We start from the raw sequence: 19,852 nt of genomic DNA, 5'->3' as shown, positions 1-19,852 counted from the left end.
GACCTACGCTTTGGACATTTCATCTCTGACATCATCTATAAAATATATTTCTGAAAAATACGAGCGGCTCCAGTCGTGTTATTGGTTTGTCATCATTGACAGCATTGGGGTAACTTGTTGCTACCTCGTGAGGTTTTGACCTCAGTGACCAGGATTCTGGACCTAATCAATACAATCATTGGTGTCTGGTCACGTTCTAGCTGATGATGTTCTTTGATCACACAACTGAAACGATTACTCAGTCTGTGATAGTGCAAATCAATCCAAAATAATCAATAGTATTGGTTTCAGGGTATCTGCAGAGCAGACAGTGGAGTCATGCTCTTTCTTGAGCTGAAAAATTAGCTGGCCACCACGTGACGGCAAGAAAGAGCACCACGAGAGGCATAAAGTCTCAGATGACTTCTCTCTGAGTAGTAAATCGAATTACAAAACCCAGTGTCACAAGTGTGCAGGCTGCATTTGGGCAAAGGCCAAGCAGTCACTATCAGCTGTGGTCAAACATTTAGTCTAGAACATGATTTAAACGTCAAAGTTTGAAAGATCAAAAACGCTGATAAATAAGAAATCTGGCATTCATCTGATTGCATTTCTGTATATAGCTTAGAAGCAAAATGACGTACGGGGTCACAGGAATAAAAGCTCGTCAGTCGTCTCAAATCATCACGCGGTTTCTGCTCCATCTCTGGTTTGCCTAAAACTTTAATACTGCAAAGTTCAGATCGATCTAATCACTGCTGATAGATCGATTTTGACATATTTACTTTTATGTACAATATTTTTTTTATTTGCACTTGTTGACCTTTAATAGCTTTTACTATTGTTTAAAAACTTTACGTGAAATATTGGATTCCTCCAGGGCAGTGTAAGTCCAACAACAGTAGGTAGAGTAGCTCTCAAAACTGAATATGAATATGCAAACATTTAACAATATTATTTATTAAAATGGTTACCATTTCCATAATTCTGTTCTATTTGGATTCAACTATATATTGATATTTTTGTTTTTCTGGTAAGGGTTGTCATATTTGCTCAATCCAGCATGAAAGTTGAGTGAAAATATAACTTTATTCACTTTTGTGATAAAATATTTTCTTAAAAATATTCTATATGCTTCATTTTGCATGCTTGTGAATTGCAACGATATACCATTCAAAATTATCACTAGTTTTTTTAATTTTAATTTTTATTGGTATGTTTTAATAGGTGTGACTTTACAGGACAGCTTGAATGTTTAAAAATATTTCATACTCAGCTATTTTTCAACGTATCTGTCCCACGTTACACATCCCACAAACACCAGTGAGAATTCCAGGCTTTTATCTTTAATAGTGTCTGACACCAGTGTCGTTTTCAAACATTGGCTCAGATTTTAAGTCAAAAAAAGAAAAAAGAAAGGTAAAGGAGTTGGATGGACAATTTTTCAAAATAAATAATCTAGAAAAGTATTTCATATATAAAACTACAATTTCACAGCAATTATTATGTTTGTTCAAACGTTGAACCACACTATATTTGGGTAAATCTGGGCTCGTCGAGTGGAAAATGTTGGAAAGATGTGAGGATTTTAGATGGATTGAGCCTTAATGAGAATAGCATGAGGAAAGGCTTTCGGGTATTAATAATTAACAGCGAATTTAAAAAGGAAAGCTTGTTTCTCTTGGAATGAATAATAGCTGTGTAGTTATTAATTCATAAGAATATTTAACAATTAGTTTGGCACATTAAAACAGCATAAAAGCTGGGGCATTTTACACTACGATGCTCTCGACAAACTAAATGGAAATGAGGATATATATATATATATATATATATATATATATATATATATTTATTTATTTTAATAGAATAAAAGTTTAAGATTGCTTAATGTGCACTAAATGGGAAAGCATATATATTTGTTGTGCAATAAAATGTTGATTCTGATTATAGTATCAATATATTAAGGAGTTAATTTATAAGGTAATAAAGTCACATGCTACACGGTGAAATCTGAGCAGACATGGGGTAACCTGGGACAGTGTAAGCCAATAAAAAGATCGATTTGAAAGATGTCTTGAGATAACGTTCTTCATTCATAAGTGGACAGCTCTGCCGTCCAATGAGGGGCAGGCACTTCCCCTCACCGTGCAAACGCTGAGCTCGTATTTCCTCTCCGCCGACGGTCCCAGCAGCGGTGCGATGCTCACTCTCCAACCTTAAGCTTCATTTCTTCCCCCTTCTCTTCCCCCCAAAGCACCCTTAAAGCGGGGACACCTTGTGTCTTTTATACCTTTCTTCATTTTTCTTTTTCTCGAACAAGCAGCTCCAGGTTTTTGGACATGCCTAACATCGTGCTTTTTAGCGGGAGCTCCCACCACGACCTGTCCCAGAAAGTGGCGGATCGGCTGGGACTGGAGCTGGGGAAAGTGATAACGAAGAAATTCAGCAACCAGGAGACATGGTGAGTATATTTGGGATTTGCAGACTATGCTAGTTATCTTGACATTAACGCGTAACGGGTTTGTCTTCTCTTTTTGCCCTCAGTGCTTTGGCTCGGTGTCCCCATGTGGGAGGGTTAGCTTCTGGCTAACAATAGTTTACTATTCACGTCTACACGTGACTAGCTAACCACATGTAAACATAGCAGGTTAGCTTGCTAAAGTTGGGGCGTCCTTTATCGGACACCTGCGCTATCCTTATCATTGAGGACTTGTTTTATTACTTAAAATGCTCTATTCACCTGTCTTGCGTGCGTTCAAAACAACCGGTGTAAACCAGCGTCACGTAACACTTAATGCCGTATTTTGTATCTGCGTCGCAAACTCCACAACGAGCTCGTGTCTTATCAAACTCGGCTTTGTAGCCATTTAAAGGGATTTTCTGTTAGCTAGGAAAACGCTACTGTTGAGAAGGGAACAGGCTGTTACTGCTGTTAAATAATTTAAGTTAAATTGTGGTTATTACGGTATAACTGATTCAAGCCTCGCTCGTCGTTGTCTCGGTTAAAGTGCGCTGGTGTGCGGGGGTCAACTACGTCCGATAATGGATGCTGGTTTACCCCGCTGTCATTTTAACACACTCTTGAGTTAGCTTGCTAACTTCATAGACCGAAATATAGCTAAAGGCATCTGAAGGCATTAGCATACATTTAAAAAGTCCACAGCAGCCACAGAGATACGTTACATGTTAAATAAGAGCACAGCTTGTTTCTGCTGCCTCTGTGTATGAGGGAAGATGGTCAACTGTCCACTGGTTGTGTCACATGCGCTTAATTTGAGCTTATATCCACAATACCGAGCTCACCATTAGTTTATCCAGTGCCCACACGCATGCGTCGACCCTTGTTTAATAACTTTCAGCTTTCCACGGGGCTTTTATTACTTTTACTGCTTGTGGACTTGAATGTGTGCAGCCTGTCTGAACTCTCCTGCGGGATGATGACCTTTTGGTTTCATGTTTGCATGCTTGTGCTGACCCCGAGCTCTCAGCCCCCAGCAGCTTCAAATTCAGCACATATGGAGCTGCTGGGCTTCTTTTGGATGGAGTAACACGAGAAATGTAGTGTCTTGATTTTTTTTTTTGGGGGGGGGGCTGCAGTGACCATTTCATTGCTGGGGGGGTTACTCAGAGAGGATTTCCTTGTGTGATGCACTCGACTGCATCTGTTGTTTGGTCATCTGCAGTCTCTCTTAAAGGTGTCTGGATCCTTTTTCCATTCACAGCTTTTAAAAAACAAAAATCCAGGGAAACTCTTGATTATCTGCGGCGTGTTTGCTCTCCTGGGAACGCAGCTGTTTGTGCGACACAAAACAAAGATTATTTTCTCATCCTCTCACAATAAAGGGAGGCGATGGCAGCTCTTCTCAAATCTTCCGACTAAGACTTCACTTTGTGACAAAAACAAGAGCGTAAATCCCTGGGAATAAAACGGCATGGAGACTTTTTATTTGTGCTCTTTTTCCCTTGATGATCAGGCTGGGGAAAATACTCTGTTACTCAGCTCAAGCTGATGGAGTTGAAAGACCCAGACATGGAGGATAAAGGGAGAATTTGAGGCTATTAGTGGACTAACTTTGCAGACTTGGAGCGATATACAGTATCAGTGTTTGCACAGCCTCTGCTGATGTAATTAAGTTCTATTAACTGTTTGTCTAATCGTGATTCTCCCTCTGCATAGCTGTGCGTGCAGTGATCACATGACTGAGGTTGACGGGACTTGGTCATCTCCCACAGAGGAATGACACACACACACACACACACACACACACACACACACACACACACACACACACACACACACACACACACACACACACACACAGTGTCAGCTTCACATGTTCAACCTGAGCAGAGGGACTCAGCCCAGACTTGGCCTTTAACACTAAAACCTGCAGTGTCCCACAGTGCAGTTTGTGTGAGTGTCAATATAAAGGTAAATGTATTGTTGGGGATTTTCTGAGCATCACAGAATCCTGTAGTTTTAATATCAGATTTATAATATAAAGTGGTCGAGTGCTTTTTTGTTGTTGTTGTTTTGACTGATCCATCCTTGAGTTTTTCTTTTACCTGGATTTAAGCAACAAGACACCAAAGTTATGTTTCTGTCTTTGTGCTCAGTTTATGTCTCTGGTAATTTTGCATCTTTGGCCTTTTGGAGATTTTTGGGCTTGTTTTGAGGCTATATTCTGTCTCGAGTCTTTTAAAGTCTCTTTGTGGCTTTTTAGTGTTGTTTAGTTTCTCTTTGTGGTCTTGTGCCTCTGACTTGTATCTCTTTGGAAGTGTTTTTACGCTGTGGGTTTTCTTTATGCGTTTTTTCCTTTTTGCGTCATTTTGAGTCTGTTTTTGGTGACTTTGAATCTTTTTGACTGTTTTGCTTTGAGTCTCTTTGGTAACTCTGAGGATACGTTCTGCGTCTTTAGAAACTCTAAAGCTTGTTTCTCATCTCTCTTTTTTTGTGGTCATTTAAAGTCTTTGTGGCTTTTGTTGTGTCTCTGTGGTCTTGTACCACATTGGTTGAATTGTCTGTTTACGTGTGGTTTTGGTCGTTTTGTCAAATGTCTCATTGTCTCTTCAGTCTTGTGGGTTTCTTTGGTCGTTTTACTCAAAGATCACAGGGTCGTGTGTCTGTGTGGATGTAAAATATATTCTTTTGCCTACATTTTTGTTATACAGTGTGGAAATTGGGGAAAGTGTGCGTGGTGAAGACGTGTACATCATTCAGAGCGGCTGTGGGGAAATTAACGACAACCTAATGGAACTGCTAATCATGATAAACGCCTGCAAGATCGCCTCGTCATCCCGTGTCACTGCTGTCATCCCCTGCTTCCCCTACGCCCGACAGGACAAGAAGGACAAGGTAAACGCCTCACCACTCTGAAACCCTAACACCAGAAAGAGTTCAGAACCAAAAGTACAAACGTCACCTCTGCTTGTTCCTGCGAGCCACATATATATTTATATGACTTTAATCCTGTAAACTAGAGCAGGGCGATATGGCCAAAAATATTTATCACGATATATATTTGAAAATTTGCGATAACGATATAACTGATGATGTAATTGATGCGAGACAAAATACAACTCCACAACATTACTAGCGCAAAAAGACAACCTTCCATTTATTTTCACTTAAACAAGAAGCTGGTTTTTATGTACATTAAAGCTTTATAAAAATGTAACAGTGCAAATGCAAATTCCTTGCTGAAAGTTTAACCAAAAGGCATTTCCAGTAGAAATGGGCTGACATATCCTGAGCATAACCATGTATAATATCCACTGAAGTTAAAAAGAGGTGCTTTGCAACATTAAACTGCAGTGTGCAGTACGCATTTTTCGGACCATAAGGTGCACGGGATTATAAGGCACATTAAGCGAAACAAAGCAGTCAGATAAATCAAACTTTATTAAACTCATTCTTCTTGCTTCCTCCACTTCTGTACCATTGATTCATTAATGTTGAATTCTCTGGCAGCTGCTCTATTCCCATGTTGTTGCAGTATTATATTAATGACTAACCTCGTATTGTGGATGGATTATCTCAGTTGTTCTCCTGACTGAAGTTTGGTCCGTTTACAGCATCCTGCCATGCGATTGCATTTGTCTCTAACCATGAAGAACCTTCACGTTAACTTTTATAAGTGGAAAAGTGTTAGTGTTCGTCCTCCAGCTTCACTGTTTATGTTATGCTAACATAGCTGTGTCGCTAGCGATCACGTAGCACATCATTATATAGCAGCTAGCCCAACTTCAGTAACCCTACAAACGTCACTGCTGTTTAGTTTTCTGTCTTCATTTATGTTGGAAGTGATAGCAGAGCTGTACGTTTGATTTTTTTCAGAAATCTCTCAGTCAGAACATGCTATATCATGCTTAGGTAACTAGCGAAACTAGCGAGCTAACTTCCGCTAGCTTCCTGCTAACTTCTAACTCCATTAAATGTAATAACTTTTGTTTTCATGGATGCCTGGAAGTTAAACTTCATAGTTACACCTGGTAAAGCAGCAATGCTGATCGTTTTATTAAAGATGAAAGAATTTAGACAGTTTTTAACTCTAAGTGATGCTGCAGTGTTCGTTTGACCTGAAGAATACGGAGTTTAGGACCCAGATTACTCCCAGATTTAAGAGCATCTTAGTCCGACAAATACGACAATAACAACGGCCGCTTGCATGTTCTGCAAAAAAATGTGCTTTGTTGTGTATCTGACGGACAAACACCAAACCAGTTCCACATCACTGAAGTTGCACCATTTTTACAAACCAATTCTGGTTCATCTGTTTCACTCAACAATCGGCCATGTGCGTATGAAAACAAAGGCACTGCGCATGCGCGTTTTACTCATATTCTATCGCGATATTTCATTTTCCTATCGTTGCCTAACATTATACCGGTATTACCGTGAACGGTATAATATGGCCCAGCCCTACTGTAAACTGGCATTTAGTCACAGGCTGCAGTGCAGCTGTGAGCTTATACAAACATAAATGGTCCTGTGGGCGCCGGCTCGAGTGGAGGCTGCTGGGTAATGAGTGAAAATCTGTCTTTGTAGGAGACGTTAAAATGCAGATTTCAAAATCTCAAGAACGAGACCAAACAGGTCCCCAGAGAACGTTTCTGCTTCCCCTCTGGCAGGTTGACGCATTAACTTAATCGCACTGACGTTTTAATAAGAAATCCCTCAAGGTCAGCAGCGGCGTCGGTTTGCAGGCAGACTGACGTGTCAGAAACCGGCTCAAGCTGCTGATCTTGTAAATCATTATCTTGTGTTGCCACAGTTGTTGGTGTGATGAGTGTGGAGAATCACGTCTGCACGAAGCAGCGAGATGGACGCGGTTTTCAACTAATTAGCACCTGCAGAGGTTCTGATCCAGCGAATTAGCGTCCTGTCTGACTCCTCCTTGCTTTCCACCTTCACTCTGCCTGCGTGTGCGCCGAGCTCCACTTATCTAATAAAGTCTCATCGTAGCACGTGAGGGTCAAAGCTCTGTGAACACTTTCTTACCTCATCCTCGTTTACACCAGATAAAGATTCTACTTTAAAAACTTGCCGATTTCAGGCTTCCTGCCAGATTCTGTTCATTTGGAAACGCTATACAAACTTAACCTGGTTCACATTTCACAACACAAACAGCCAAGCTGTCGCTGGGATTTGTAGTACATATATTGTCCAATATAGTGCATGTGTTGGTGGCTGTCAGGTTACTGTTCTTAAAGAAGGGCAACAGGAGAAGAGGCTGATGGTGTCAGATTACACAAGAACTGGACTGAAAATCAGTGGCAGCAGTGATGGGGGGGGATCAGTCACATACTACTGACAGATATGACAAGACAGCCGGCCTTGAGTTCAGGCTGTGTTGAAATACAAAGGTAAATATTGACTTTCAAGCTCATTAGAATTGTGCAAACTCAGTTTTTGTCCTATATGTTGTATTTCTGTTCTGTTTGCACGAGCGACAACAAATCTGCGAGCTGTGACTTTTGCACTACAGGATATAATAGCCATATTTACCACATTCATTCTGAACAACAAGCTCATTTTGTGCTAGATTATTATTATTATTATTTTTAAGTTAAATTTGATCAAGGCTGAAAAAGCTGGATCCCTGAGGCCGCCCACCTCCACGATAAATAAGTGGAAGGAAATAGATGGATGGAGAAAACAGGTCTAACTTCCTACAGAGCTGTAATGTGTTTCAGGTGAATAATGAACGTCCTCCTGACAGCTCAAATCTTTTTATCTCACGTACTTCAGACTCCACTCACAGCTGCTCACTTTATCCTGGTGCAGTGAGCATCTAGCCATCATGAATATCCAAGCGCCACATTTAGTCTAATCACCGGCCTAAGCGCCGCTCCACCGTCATGAACACGTATTCGAGTGTTCTGTCAACAAGCCCTGACGCGTCTCTCGAGTAGACGCAGCAGCTAAACAGCACAGGCCCCGAGCGGCAGCCAGACCTACATTGCTGGGGTGACCCCCAAAGCAAGGACTCTGACAAGGACGGAGCCGTCTACGTGTGCCTTCAGCAGCTGACAATCACAACACACAAACTTTGAACTTTGTAGCAAAACAAGGGAGGGGTTTTATTTAGGTTGCTGGAGCTTTTATAGCTTTAGTTTCATTTTTGTAAATAAAATGTGTGAAAATGAAAGCCGGCTGATTAACATCAGCACAAATGTTCAAAGGTGCTGCGAGTCAACATAAAATGATTATACAAACAGTATGGTCACCATATAGGAGGGGGAAAGTCCTTTCGGCGTATTTACCCGTGCATACTTGCCTCCAACGACTGTGTCTCAATGCTTCCTCAGAGCCGAGCACCCATATCAGCCAAACTGGTGGCTAACATGTTGTCGGTGGCTGGTGCGGACCACATCATCACCATGGACCTCCACGCGTCACAGATCCAGGTTGGTGCACCAGTGTTTCCACCTCTTACTGCCAAACTTGACGTACAGACTGAGAAATCGCCACATAAAGACCATCAAATCTGCCTGTTAGCACCTCTAAGTCTCACACACGGCTGCACAGGTGCTTGTAGATGGACCTAATACTGCTGCTAGCTTCATACGAAGCTGCCAGTTTCACAGCAACAGTTTCTTAGAGTGATTTGAAGGTGAATGTATGCTTGGATCCAGTTCTATTTGTGCTACACATGTTGTGTTTGCATGCATAAAGAGCTAATTGTCGTTTTACTCTGGTCCGGTTTTTAAGGGCTTCTTCGACATTGCTGTGGACAACCTGTACGCCGAGCCCGCCGTCCTGCAGTGGATCAAAGAACACATTCCTGAGTGGAAGAACTGTATCATCGTGTCTCCAGATGCAGGAGGAGCCAAACGGTAAGCCGCAGCGACACGAGATAGCGGGGTTAAGGAGCACCACGTATCTCTGCATGATGTGAAATGCTAATAAGCTGCAGACGGACTGTATGCAGTGAACTGTGACCACTGTTTTTATTTATTTGTGCCGTCTTCAAATTCAAACTTCATGTCCCATCATGCCTGTGTCTCCTAAGCGTCTTTGAGAGGTTTCTGGATCATGACTGGAGTCCAGCTTTGGGTGCGCAAGAGCGTGACGTGCAAGGCTGTGCCATATCTGACTGTACGCAATTGTATCATTATATTGCGTTATCAGCGATATAGCAATGCGTTGCGTGTCCTTTCCCTCGAGCTGTGGATGAAAGTTACTGATGTGATGGTAAAGGAGGGCTTTAAGCAACTCCTTAAAGCGCTCGACCCAACACGAAGATCCCAGGTAGAAAAATGTTTTCAGTTTCAATTCTAGTGTGAGACTGTCTCGTGCAGGCTCATTTTATGCTATGTCACTGCAGTTGTGTTACTGTACTGCAGCTGCTGGCACCTCGCAGCAGTAGATTTACTCTTTAAATTAAACAGCGTGTCGTCAGTGGCAGCGGCTCATTGGAAAAGTCGTGTTTGCTCTAATAAATGCTGCCGTCTGCGAGCTGCAGTCGCCGATACAACACGGTTCAGTATTTCTTTTTTCTGTGTGAGTGTTGTGATGTCATTTTGGGGCTGTGTTGCTCGCCCTCAGCAACGACGTGTCTGTAAAGCCTCAGTGCTGATGGTGACTGAGCAAAAACCACATCATGAGCTTGAAGGAATGACCCACAGAGCTGAGGCAGGAGTGTGTTGAGCACACGTTATGGGATCACTGCAAAAGAATGATGCCTCATGGAAGGTTCCTGAAGGGGAGTAAGGGCCGCTGGCCAAACAGCGACGCTGGGGGAGTAAAGGCCATAAAAGCTGGACTGGAGCTCCCCCTTAGTAAAAAGCTTCTTTTCCACCAGCAGCTGCTTGACTTGGCTCATCTCTGTTTTTAGGGTTTCCCATTATTAGGTGGTAGCATTTAAGACGTGACGTCAGCAGACTGCAGGCCACCGATTGGACGAGGAAAATTATTCCACACTAACCAACGACAAGGTGCAGATGTTTACCATCTGTTTAGCAGCAGGTGTACCATCACCTCGATGTGCCCCATTGTGTTTGTGTCACATAAAATGACATCACAGGACATCCCGGCCACGTTGCTATAACAACTCCACCCACATTGAAGTGGTACTAATGGAAAACAACTGAAATAGTCGGTTGGGTCTATGCTGGTGGAAAAGAGGCAATAAAAAACAGACAAAAGGCTCTTATGTGTCACATTATATTTTATCACCTGCCCAGTGTCATCTGATTGGTGCATGACTGGTAAAGCATGATGGAGGTAGCATCGTGCTGCGGTGGCTAAGACAAAACTCTGAGGGATGTGACTCCGACAGTGTTGGGGAGTAACGGAATACATGTACCGCCGTTACGTATTTAAAATACAAAATATGAGTAACTGTATTCCGTTACAGTTACCGTTTAAAAAGGTGGTATTCAGAATACAGTTACTTTGTTGAAATAAATGGATTACAGGGCAGTACTTTCCTGTTTCATTTTGTCGCGGGTCAGGACTGTTTGGGGTTTGTTTGACAGCTACGTTCTGTTGTTCCAGGCGGCAGCGTTACGGTTGCCATGGTTACAGGGCTACGCTCTCTCTCTCTCTGCGACTGTGTGTTTCCTGGGTGAGAGAGCGCCTTTTCGTTGTTGTTGTTGTGCTAAGCTAACAGGCAGAATGCTACAAGCATAGCTCTAAAGAATGTAGCATCATGGGCAGTGTAGTCCGTGCTGCAGGGAGAATGGACTGCCATACACGTTATGGGTCTGTGAGCGAGGAGGGAGAAAAAGGGGAGTGGAAAGGTACGAGTTGTCATCGAGCAGAAACAGGAGCTGGAAGCATGTAAATATAATAATAACCACTGCAGCCAAGAAGAGAGCCTGACGAGCCCAGTTGTAAGTAAGCTGTTAAGACTCGACTGTACACCGTGTTCCTGTTTTCCTCCGAAACAATAAGTTCCGTTGGAGCAGCCTTTCAACGCCTCTCTCTGTCTCTCGCCAGAAAAGTTGACCCACACAACAAAGTAAAGCTATTTTTCGGCTACGAGCCGACAGGGACCCCGCCGTACTAGTCAGAGGTCCCTTTACTACAGTTTGGAGTCGCGGACCTTCAGTAATAGTAATAAATCACACAGCAATAGTACATTCACGTAGTTGTAAAAAGCATGATAATATATTAAGAAATCCAAAGTATTCAGAATACGTTACTGTCATTGAGTAACGTAACAGAATACGTTACAGAATACATTTTGGGGCATGTATTCTGTAATCTGTAATGGAATACATTTTAAAAGTAACCTTCCCAACACTGGACTCCGACCACATCAAAGGTCCTGAAAGTGGCCGTGCACCTGGTCATATCAAGAACACACAGACTGCACTGACCCCCCCCCCCCCCCCCCCCCCCCATCTGTTTGGCCATTCGTTTGTATTGAGTGTAGAAAATATACTTCAATGTTTAGTGTAGGGGGAAAGTGAACGTACTTCAGGGTCTGCTGGTGCTGCAGATGGCTGATGTGCTGATTCAAGCTTTAGCTCCAAGTCTTTTCACAGTGACATTAGGAGAGATCAGCAGAACCTCGGTGATTATCATCTGCTTAGTTTGCCAACTGCTTGCCATTTTGGAAGTTATTTGATGTCATCCTGTAGAGAAACGAGGGCGCACTGCGGGGATTTCAGTCACAGCTTTGTAGTCGACTTGTTTGAGAAGCAATTAAGGGTTGAGTCTGTGCATGTCCCTCCTCTTTCCTGTCCCCCGCTCAGCGTGACGTCCATCGCGGACCGTCTGAATGTGGACTTCGCTCTCATCCACAAAGAGAGGAAGAAGGCCAACGAGGTGGACCGCATGGTGCTGGTCGGTGACGTCAAGGACCGCGTGGCCATCCTGGTGGACGACATGGCCGACACCTGCGGGACCATCTGCCACGCTGCCGACAAGTCGGTGTCACTTAGATGGTTTTGTCTTTGGCTCGTTTTATGTATAAATGTAGTGACTTTTTTTGGTAATTGTTCCACTTTTAGGCTAATCGATGCTGGAGCTGTGAAGGTCTACGCCATCCTCACGCACGGCATATTCTCAGGGCCGGCCATATCTCGCATCAACAGCGCCCCGTTCGAGGCTGTGGTGGTGACCAACACCATCCCGCAGGAGGAGAAGATGAAGGCCTGCCCGAAAATACAGGTATACACAACAGCTGCCGTCTTTAGATGAGATGGTGCACAGAACTCAACCGACTGATGTTCGGTTGGTTGGGATCGTCACTGGCTACAGCAGTGCAGCAGCTTATTCTACCAGTTTACCACTTTGGCAGTGATAAAGGTGTCCAGACCAGTCCAGGATAGTGTGGATCCTGTTTGGATTTCCAGGAACTACATTTGGCTAATTAGGTGTAAAACTGCAGCTGAAGGTCCTCAAACTCCCTCATGTAGTTCTGCTGTGGTTACAAATGCTCAGCTTTTGAGTAGAACCACAGTGTAAGATCATAATACAACAGTGACATCCAGTGGTATGACCTGTTCAGCTTTACAGGCCTGGTTCTTAGCTGACAGCTGCTGAGGTAAACACTTGGCATCAGGTTGAGCTTTTGTTTGTCTGCAGTTTCTGTCCTTCAGGGAAATGTTGCTGTTGTAAGTCAGTTTTCTTTAATTCTGTTAGAAACTTCCAGATTCCTGAGAATTAAAACACAAAAATGTAGCTTTACAAAAATGGATGTTAAGTTGGTTTTAATTTTTCTTTCTTTCTTTCCTATGACCATTCTACATATTTTCATCATCTCTTTCTTACTGTCTTTCTCCTCCACTGCTCTCTCCAAGCCTCCTCTGACCTGCAAAGGTCTGCAAATGCTCAACAACTCCCCTCAGCATCGCTGTCATCAGTGACTCATCGACTCGTATCAGGCTCCTTTCAGGAAACTTTCCAGCCTCCTCCAGAGTAAATTGTTGTGAGTGCTTCACACCCAGCATGTTGGGGTAAACGGTGATCGGTCAGCCTGTGCTCACTAGACGAACACTGGCCAGAGCATTGTTAAAATGTGTTAAACAAAAAGGTTTTATACACAAACAGTTGTAGAAACAGGGTGGCCAGCCACGGCTGCCGCGCAACAAAAAGAAGAAGAAGAAGAGCAAGGCTGGAGGAGGCTTGCAGCAGATGTGATTTGTGCTACTTTCTATCTCACGTTACAAACTCGTTATTTCCTGCAGGTCATCGACATCTCCATGATCCTGGCGGAGGCCATCAGGAGAACCCACAACGGCGAGTCGGTGTCCTACCTCTTCAGCCACGTACCCTTGTAGAGAACAGGAGCTCGTCAGGCCACGGGGCCAACGCTTTCGGGCACACCTCCTCCAGTTAAGGCTGAAAACAAAAGAGGCCTGATGGCTTTCAGCCAAAAGCCCATGTGACTGTTTAAAGGTCACGCCCACATTGCCCTTTACACCTCACCCAGCAGACAGAGAAATATCACTTCCTCCTCCGAAGACCAACTTTGTATTTATGAGCTTTTTTTAGTTTTTTGTGCCCCCCCCCCCCCTCTCAGTTTCAGTATTGCTAACCTTGAGCCCAGCACTCATTGGCCTCCACTTTAACCAAAGGGTCCCTTATGTAACACCGTGTATTATTTGTACCTCACTTTAAATGAAGCTTTCCACTGTGTCGTGGGTCAGCGGTGTTTATGGCCCTTTATGCTTCACAAAGTAATAAAACATGAAAACGTATCCGCGTCCCTGCTGTCACTGAAGTGTTTGCTTTTTCAGAGCTGCTGAAAGTTTTCTAGTTGTAGCCGAACTCTAACACTTTGATTCTGGTAGTTCAAGCTTAGCGCCGTATTCCTGAGCGTAGTTCAGAAGCTGCATGGCGAGCGTAACTGTACCGACGTGACCACGGGCACAGTCGAGTCAGAGCTCGAACACTTTGTTTTAGTTCCTCGTTTCTTTGCCTGGTTCAGCTGCACGATGTTAGGGCAGCCTTCCTTCCTGAGAATCGCACTAAAAGGAGATTTAACGACGAATACGAGAATCCAAGAGGTCACGATGAGAAATGGAGCATCGAGCTTTGTTCTAGTGTCAATTTCAGCCGTAATTTGTTTTTGTTTTAAAGGTGAATCAGCTGTAATGGGTCACATTTGCCTGCAGGTTGATTGAAAATGTGATTTCTTCTCTTTTTATATATACATATATAAATATCTGTGTAACGCTTTGACAATAAAGCTTTTGACATTGGCTTACCGACGCTCTCCTCATCATCTCTGCGCTCCTGTTTAGTGGCACTAAAGAAACACATGAGCAGCAACATTGTAAAAGTGGTAAGATGGGGGGGTTAAAGTGTTCTCAACTGACAAGTTTGGGTGGAATATACTCACCTGACACTTTGTTGGACCCCCTTTTTTGCTTTCAGAGCTGCTTTAACTGTCCTGTAAGGTGCTGGAAACAAAGATTTAGATCCATATTCACATGACAGCATCACACAGTTGCTGTAGATTTGTTGGCTGCACACCCTCCTGTTCCAGTTTAGCGAGCTGAGACTGGTGGTGACTGTGGAGGCCGTTTGAGTCCAGTGAACTCCAGTTTGAGGGTTATTGTGCATAATCCTGCTGGAAGAAACCGTGAAAAGATGAATGGGCGTGGTCAGCAAACACACTCGGGCAGGTCGTTCAGTTTAAACGATGCTCGAGGGGCTCAAAGTGTGCCAAGGAAATATCCCCCACACGTTACACCACCAGGAGAGGGAGCTGTTCTGATTCTACCTTCTGAATATTACAGCAGAGATCAAGACTCATCAGACCAGACGACGTTTTCTAGTCTTCTAATATCCAGCTTAGGTGGACCTGTTTGAACTGTAGCTTTAGATTGCTGTTGTTAGGAGTGACTCGCAGTGTGGCCTCCTGCTGCTGCAGCCCATCTGTATCAAGGTTCAAAGCATTTTACACTCAGACGCTCTTCTGCTCAGCTGTGAAATTATGTGAGTCATTGTTGCCTTCCTGTCATCTCAAAGCAGCCTGGCCTTTCTCCTCTCACCTCTGGCATCAACGAGACGTTTTCTCCCAGAGAACTGCTGCTCACTGGAGATTCTCTCTTTCACTCTGTTCTGGTGGCTGTGTGGGAAACACTCAGACCAGCACACACTTAAATCACCTCCCTTCCCCATTCTGATTGTCAGTTTGACCTTCAGCAGGTCTTGATGTGTCTACATAAATAAATGAGGTGAGTTGCTGCCATGTGATTGGCTGATTACATATTTGAGTTGAAGAACAATTGAACAGTACTTGTAAACTTGCACAAATACACAGTTCATGTAAAGCACAGAACCTCTTACTTGGATAAAAATAAATAATCTGTCTTATCTTTATCTCTGAGGCCCTTTGACTTGTTTCTGATGTCTAAAAGGAGGTCACACCTTTAACTGTTTTAACTGACCCTGTTTACAGCCCGACTATGTGAATGCACGCAGAAAAGCTGAATTGTTGCTAGGTGATTGAAGAAAGTTTAAAGGCTGCATTTTTGGCAAATGCACTTACATACATTGTTCTTAACACAGTTTTTACTGCAGTCTGCCTAAACAGAGCTTTCAGTATCAGAGCTCTTGCCAGTGAGGTGGGAGGAAAAGAAGACCACAGAGAAGAACCATGGATGTATTGAAGGAGGTCGTAATGAGAGCTGGTGTGACAGGATAGGTCTGATGACCCTTCAGAGAGGCCTGACTTCAAAGAGAGACCTGAACTTATGTATCGGTGCATTACTGTGTCTATATTTTCCTAATCAAAGCCTCTGAATATGCCTTCTGTGGAGGGAATGGATTTCTGCAGTTTAGTCAGTCTCGATAAAGACGTCCTGGGAGTCTCTGGGGAGGTCAAAGGTCACAATTTAGTATAGAACTCCCTAACGTATGGTTGGATTTCCCACTTAAAGGCAGATCCTTTGGAGAAACTCACCTTGAATCCAATCTAATCTACAAATGAATCACAGTGGAAATGCTGCAAAAAGAGGGAGACGCACAGCTCAAATGAAGCTGCCACCAGGTGGAGCCCAGCACGCATGGAAGTGCAGTCAGTGGCACGTGGAAGTCATATCAGGAAGGACGCAGTTTTTTAACAATTTTCCACAGGTCAGGCCTTCAGAGAGCGATTTCCAGATCAAACTGAGCGAACGCAAAAGAGCCACTCAGTCAGACGCGTGCTGATGTTGCACTCAGTGCAGTGGCATCATGTTATGAAACTAGAGGAGTGGAGTGTACCATTCAGCTCAGTGGGGATTTCACAGTAAAAACAGACACAAAAAGCAGAAATCCACATCTTTCCATTCCTTTCGTCTGTCACGTAATAATAATAATAATACTAAGAGCTTACTACAAGAGGTGGTGGTGTGTGTGAGTGTGGATGGAGCATTCAGAGCTTTCCTCCAGCAGGGGGCAACGGAGGACGGTCTGGGGGAGCGGTGATGTCAGATGTCATTAGCATATTTCTGAGTATATCTAACGCTTGCGCAAAGACGCGCCACTACTGCTGCAACAGCGCGCCGAGCACAACCTTTCCAGACATCAGCCGACACATCGGTGAGTAAACAGCTGCTCGGCATCTCATGCTGCTTTTCTGTTTTTGTGATCAGCCTCTTTGTGCTTCACCGTGTGCAGCTGGGAGAGCTGAGACTGTCGGAGTCGATGCGGGTAAATGCGCAGTGGAGTGGATGTTGTGCCAAAAGTGATGCCACAGCAAAGAAAGAAAAAGGAGACAGAATATGATTAGATTTTTTCCTCTTTTCTTTCTGTCCTTGAGTTAAGAGGGTTGCAGGTTTTCTAAGCTCCCATCAGAGTGTAAATGTGACAGCAGGGTGGGCGTGTGTGCAGCGTCTTTGTCTCAAGCATATCAGCCCATTTCCTTTGTTGCTGTGCGCGCGCGTGTGTGTGTGTGTGTGTGTGTGTGTGAGAGAGAGAGAGAGAGTCAGAGAGGGAGCCCTGCACCCACCTGGTTCCCTTCATAAAACCACGCATTTAGATATTTTCCCTCGTGGGTTTGTTCGAGCAAATGTTTAGGGTGGAGGTTTAAAAAAAAAAAAAAAAAAAAATTTTTTTAACGCCAATCAGGGCGGTGGTTCCTTGAAGATTGCGCACCAAAGGGAGAAGTACGTAACAAGTGAATTTTGCGGATGTTGTGCGCAGTTTCCATGCTAGTGGACGCTCATAAATCCATATTTTCTAACATTTAGAATATTACAATTTTTATTCACTCAGCGTCATATTTTAAATAATGCGCACAAGTTGGCTCCCCCTCCCCCCCCTTTTTTTTCTCTCCCTCATATTTCTCCTCGCTGTGCCCAGCATGGGAACTCCTATTGTTATGTAAATGCGCGCTGAACGCCTTGGACGGGCTTCATTGTCTTCCCCCCTCCCTGTGTGCAACATCCCGGGTTGTGTGTGCGCACTTTTTGTGTGCGTGTGTTGGGTAACGGGATGGATGGCAGGCAGTCAAATCAGGCAGGGCTGAGCCGCAGGCGAACAAAAGAAGGCGGACTCACCGGCGGCACATTCGAGGGAAAAAGTAGTCTGCGGTTGCGCAGTCAACTTCATCTCGAGCCGTCGATTTCTGGTGGCTGAGATTTTTAGGCAACGCCCTTCTACTGATTAAAAATGTCAGCTCGGTCCACATGCTCGGTGCTTTCTGCCCTTTCCAGAAATCAAATAAAAGCCACTGACATGTCAGATTTGATGTGCCGTGTATATTTAGTCTTTTGTTTTTTGTTGCACAACTTTGCGTGGTGAATAATATTAATCATCTCCCTGCTTGTTCCATCTTTTCTCAGACTAACTGCAACAATGAGCGACAAGCCCGACCTTGCAGAGGTGGAGAAGTTCGACAAGTCCAAGCTGAAGAAGACAGAGACGCAGGAGAAGAATCCCCTGCCTACAAAAGAAAGTTGGTGTCCTCGTTTCTTCTGGATTCCTCTTTTTTGCACGATTCTTTTCGTATCATTCCTTACCCCTCCTTTCCTCTCTCCTCTCCTTCACAGCCATCGAACAGGAGAAGCAGGCGACGTCGTGAAGCCCCCACCTCCCGTCATGCACTGTACACCCCTCACCCCTCCTCCTGCATTGCCTTGTTTTCAGTCACTTCTTTTTAGCTGTATAACTCTGTAACCGAAATTATGAAACGATAACCAAGCTGCACAGCCTGTGGATGGATGATGCCTTCGCCAGAGCGCCCACCCCGACCCCCACCCCTTTACTACTGTCACCTTTAACCACCGTCATGCTCGTCCTTCCGCCAGGGAAGAGATGAGGAAGATTTCTCTGAGGCAGAGAGGGAAGGGAGGGGAGTGCAGAAGATGGTCCGTGAATGTGCACGTCTCTCCTTTTAACACCGCCTTGACCACCAAGATCGACGTGCAGTGTCAAGAGGGCGAGAGGCCTGAGGGATGGGGCGTGGCCTGCGTCCCAGGAAGCTCATCACCGTCTCACCAAAACCCACCAACCACCACCCAACTTTCTGTGTGGCTGCTTTTGCGCCAAAGCTGAGGCGTCAAGCTTTTTTTGGTTTTGTTTTTGTTGTTTTTCTAATTTTCGGAAATGCACAACTTCGTCTGTACGCTGGCCAAAATGTACCCCCCCCCCCCCACAACCTGGAAAAAGAAACTGATACTGTTGTTTCAGTGTTTTCTTTTTTTCTTTTGTATGTACACAAGGATTTAAGAAAGTGTAACGGATGCCATCTAGATTCTGGGAGATGCGGTGAAAATGTAACGTGCTTTGGCCCTTTTTCGTTTGTTGTGTGGAGTGATTCAGGATGGCTTTTGTCGTCTCTGAATTGTTTCAAATGAGAGAAAAGGAAAAAATGATTCTGCCAATCGATTCCATGTGTTTGCTTTGAACCGTAGAGCGAAATTCTTTTGGAGTTTTGTATATTCCCAGCAGTCATGTTACTCTGCCACAAACCATTACCAGAAATGGAAAGAAAAAAAAGCAGTGAAATGTTGTAATAAAAAAATTTGTTACTAAAGAGGTGTGCTGCGAGAGTTTATCTGCACATTTAAATGTCCCAGTCCCCCACCCCCACCCTGCATGCTCTATCACAATCCTCACACTTGAAGGTAGTTAGCAGGAATTTAAATTGGCTCCAGCTTACAGTTCAAGTCTTAGTCTAACCTACTTTCCACACTACCTCACTCTTACCTTCCTATAGGCTTACTTAACGGATGAGGCACCATTGAAAGGCTTAAATGTGTTCCACGGCCGGGATTTACCAGCACAGGAGATGAGGGTTTTTTTTAAATGTTGTGTATGTGTCGAGGTGGCGGAAGGGAAATGAAAGTTGTTAAACCACCTGTCATGAATCTTTCCTCTAGAGGAAGCTGTGAACACCACCGTCAGCTTGAATTACACTTTAAAAGCCTGAGCTGTGGAGCAAACAATCTCAAGTTCAGGAAGTAGAGTAGACCAGCT

At 44.0% G+C, this 19,852-nt stretch overlaps 2 protein-coding genes across 2 annotated transcripts; both read left to right on the top strand.

The window, feature by feature from the left end:
* Window positions 1–2,126: 2,126 nt before the first annotated feature.
* On the top strand, window positions 2,127–14,649 carry LOC147302940 (ribose-phosphate pyrophosphokinase 2-like). The gene is made up of 7 exons (XM_086284103.1): window positions 2,127–2,443; window positions 5,155–5,338; window positions 8,794–8,892; window positions 9,197–9,321; window positions 12,190–12,363; window positions 12,448–12,607; window positions 13,627–14,649. Exons 1-7 carry the CDS (start codon window positions 2,322–2,324, stop codon window positions 13,717–13,719), a joined length of 957 nt encoding a protein of 318 aa, XP_086140229.1. The 5' UTR covers window positions 2,127–2,321; the 3' UTR covers window positions 13,720–14,649.
* Window positions 14,650–16,815: 2,166 nt separating this feature from the next.
* On the top strand, window positions 16,816–19,409 carry LOC147302939 (thymosin beta-12). Its single transcript, XM_086284111.1, has 3 exons — window positions 16,816–16,972; window positions 18,217–18,329; window positions 18,424–19,409. Exons 2-3 carry the CDS (start codon window positions 18,230–18,232, stop codon window positions 18,453–18,455), a joined length of 132 nt encoding a protein of 43 aa, XP_086140237.1. The 5' UTR covers window positions 16,816–16,972; window positions 18,217–18,229; the 3' UTR covers window positions 18,456–19,409.
* The last annotated feature ends 443 nt before the right edge of the window (window positions 19,410–19,852 follow it).

The sequence above is a fragment of the Aulonocara sp. 'chitande type north' Nkhata Bay genome, linkage group LG23 (genome assembly GCF_057382095.1).
Source record: "Aulonocara sp. 'chitande type north' Nkhata Bay isolate Kocher_YH1m ecotype deep benthic linkage group LG23, A_spYH_male_GT1.1, whole genome shotgun sequence".
In the NCBI taxonomy this organism is placed as follows: Eukaryota; Metazoa; Chordata; class Actinopteri; order Cichliformes; family Cichlidae; genus Aulonocara; species Aulonocara sp. 'chitande type north' Nkhata Bay.
This window is presented reverse-complemented; position numbering and strand designations above follow the sequence as displayed.

Coding starts and splice junctions, on each gene's coding strand:
- LOC147302940 (XM_086284103.1), top strand. CDS start 2,322: ATGCCTAACATCGTGCTTTTTAGCGGGAGCTCCCACCACGACCTGTCC. Junction 5,339..8,793: donor GACAGGACAAGAAGGACAAG/GTAAACGCCTCA, acceptor ATGCTTCCTCAG/AGCCGAGCACCCATATCAGC. Junction 12,608..13,626: donor AGGCCTGCCCGAAAATACAG/GTATACACAACA, acceptor TATTTCCTGCAG/GTCATCGACATCTCCATGAT.
- LOC147302939 (XM_086284111.1), top strand. CDS start 18,230: ATGAGCGACAAGCCCGACCTTGCAGAGGTGGAGAAGTTCGACAAGTCC. Junction 18,330..18,423: donor TCCCCTGCCTACAAAAGAAA/GTTGGTGTCCTC, acceptor TCTCCTTCACAG/CCATCGAACAGGAGAAGCAG.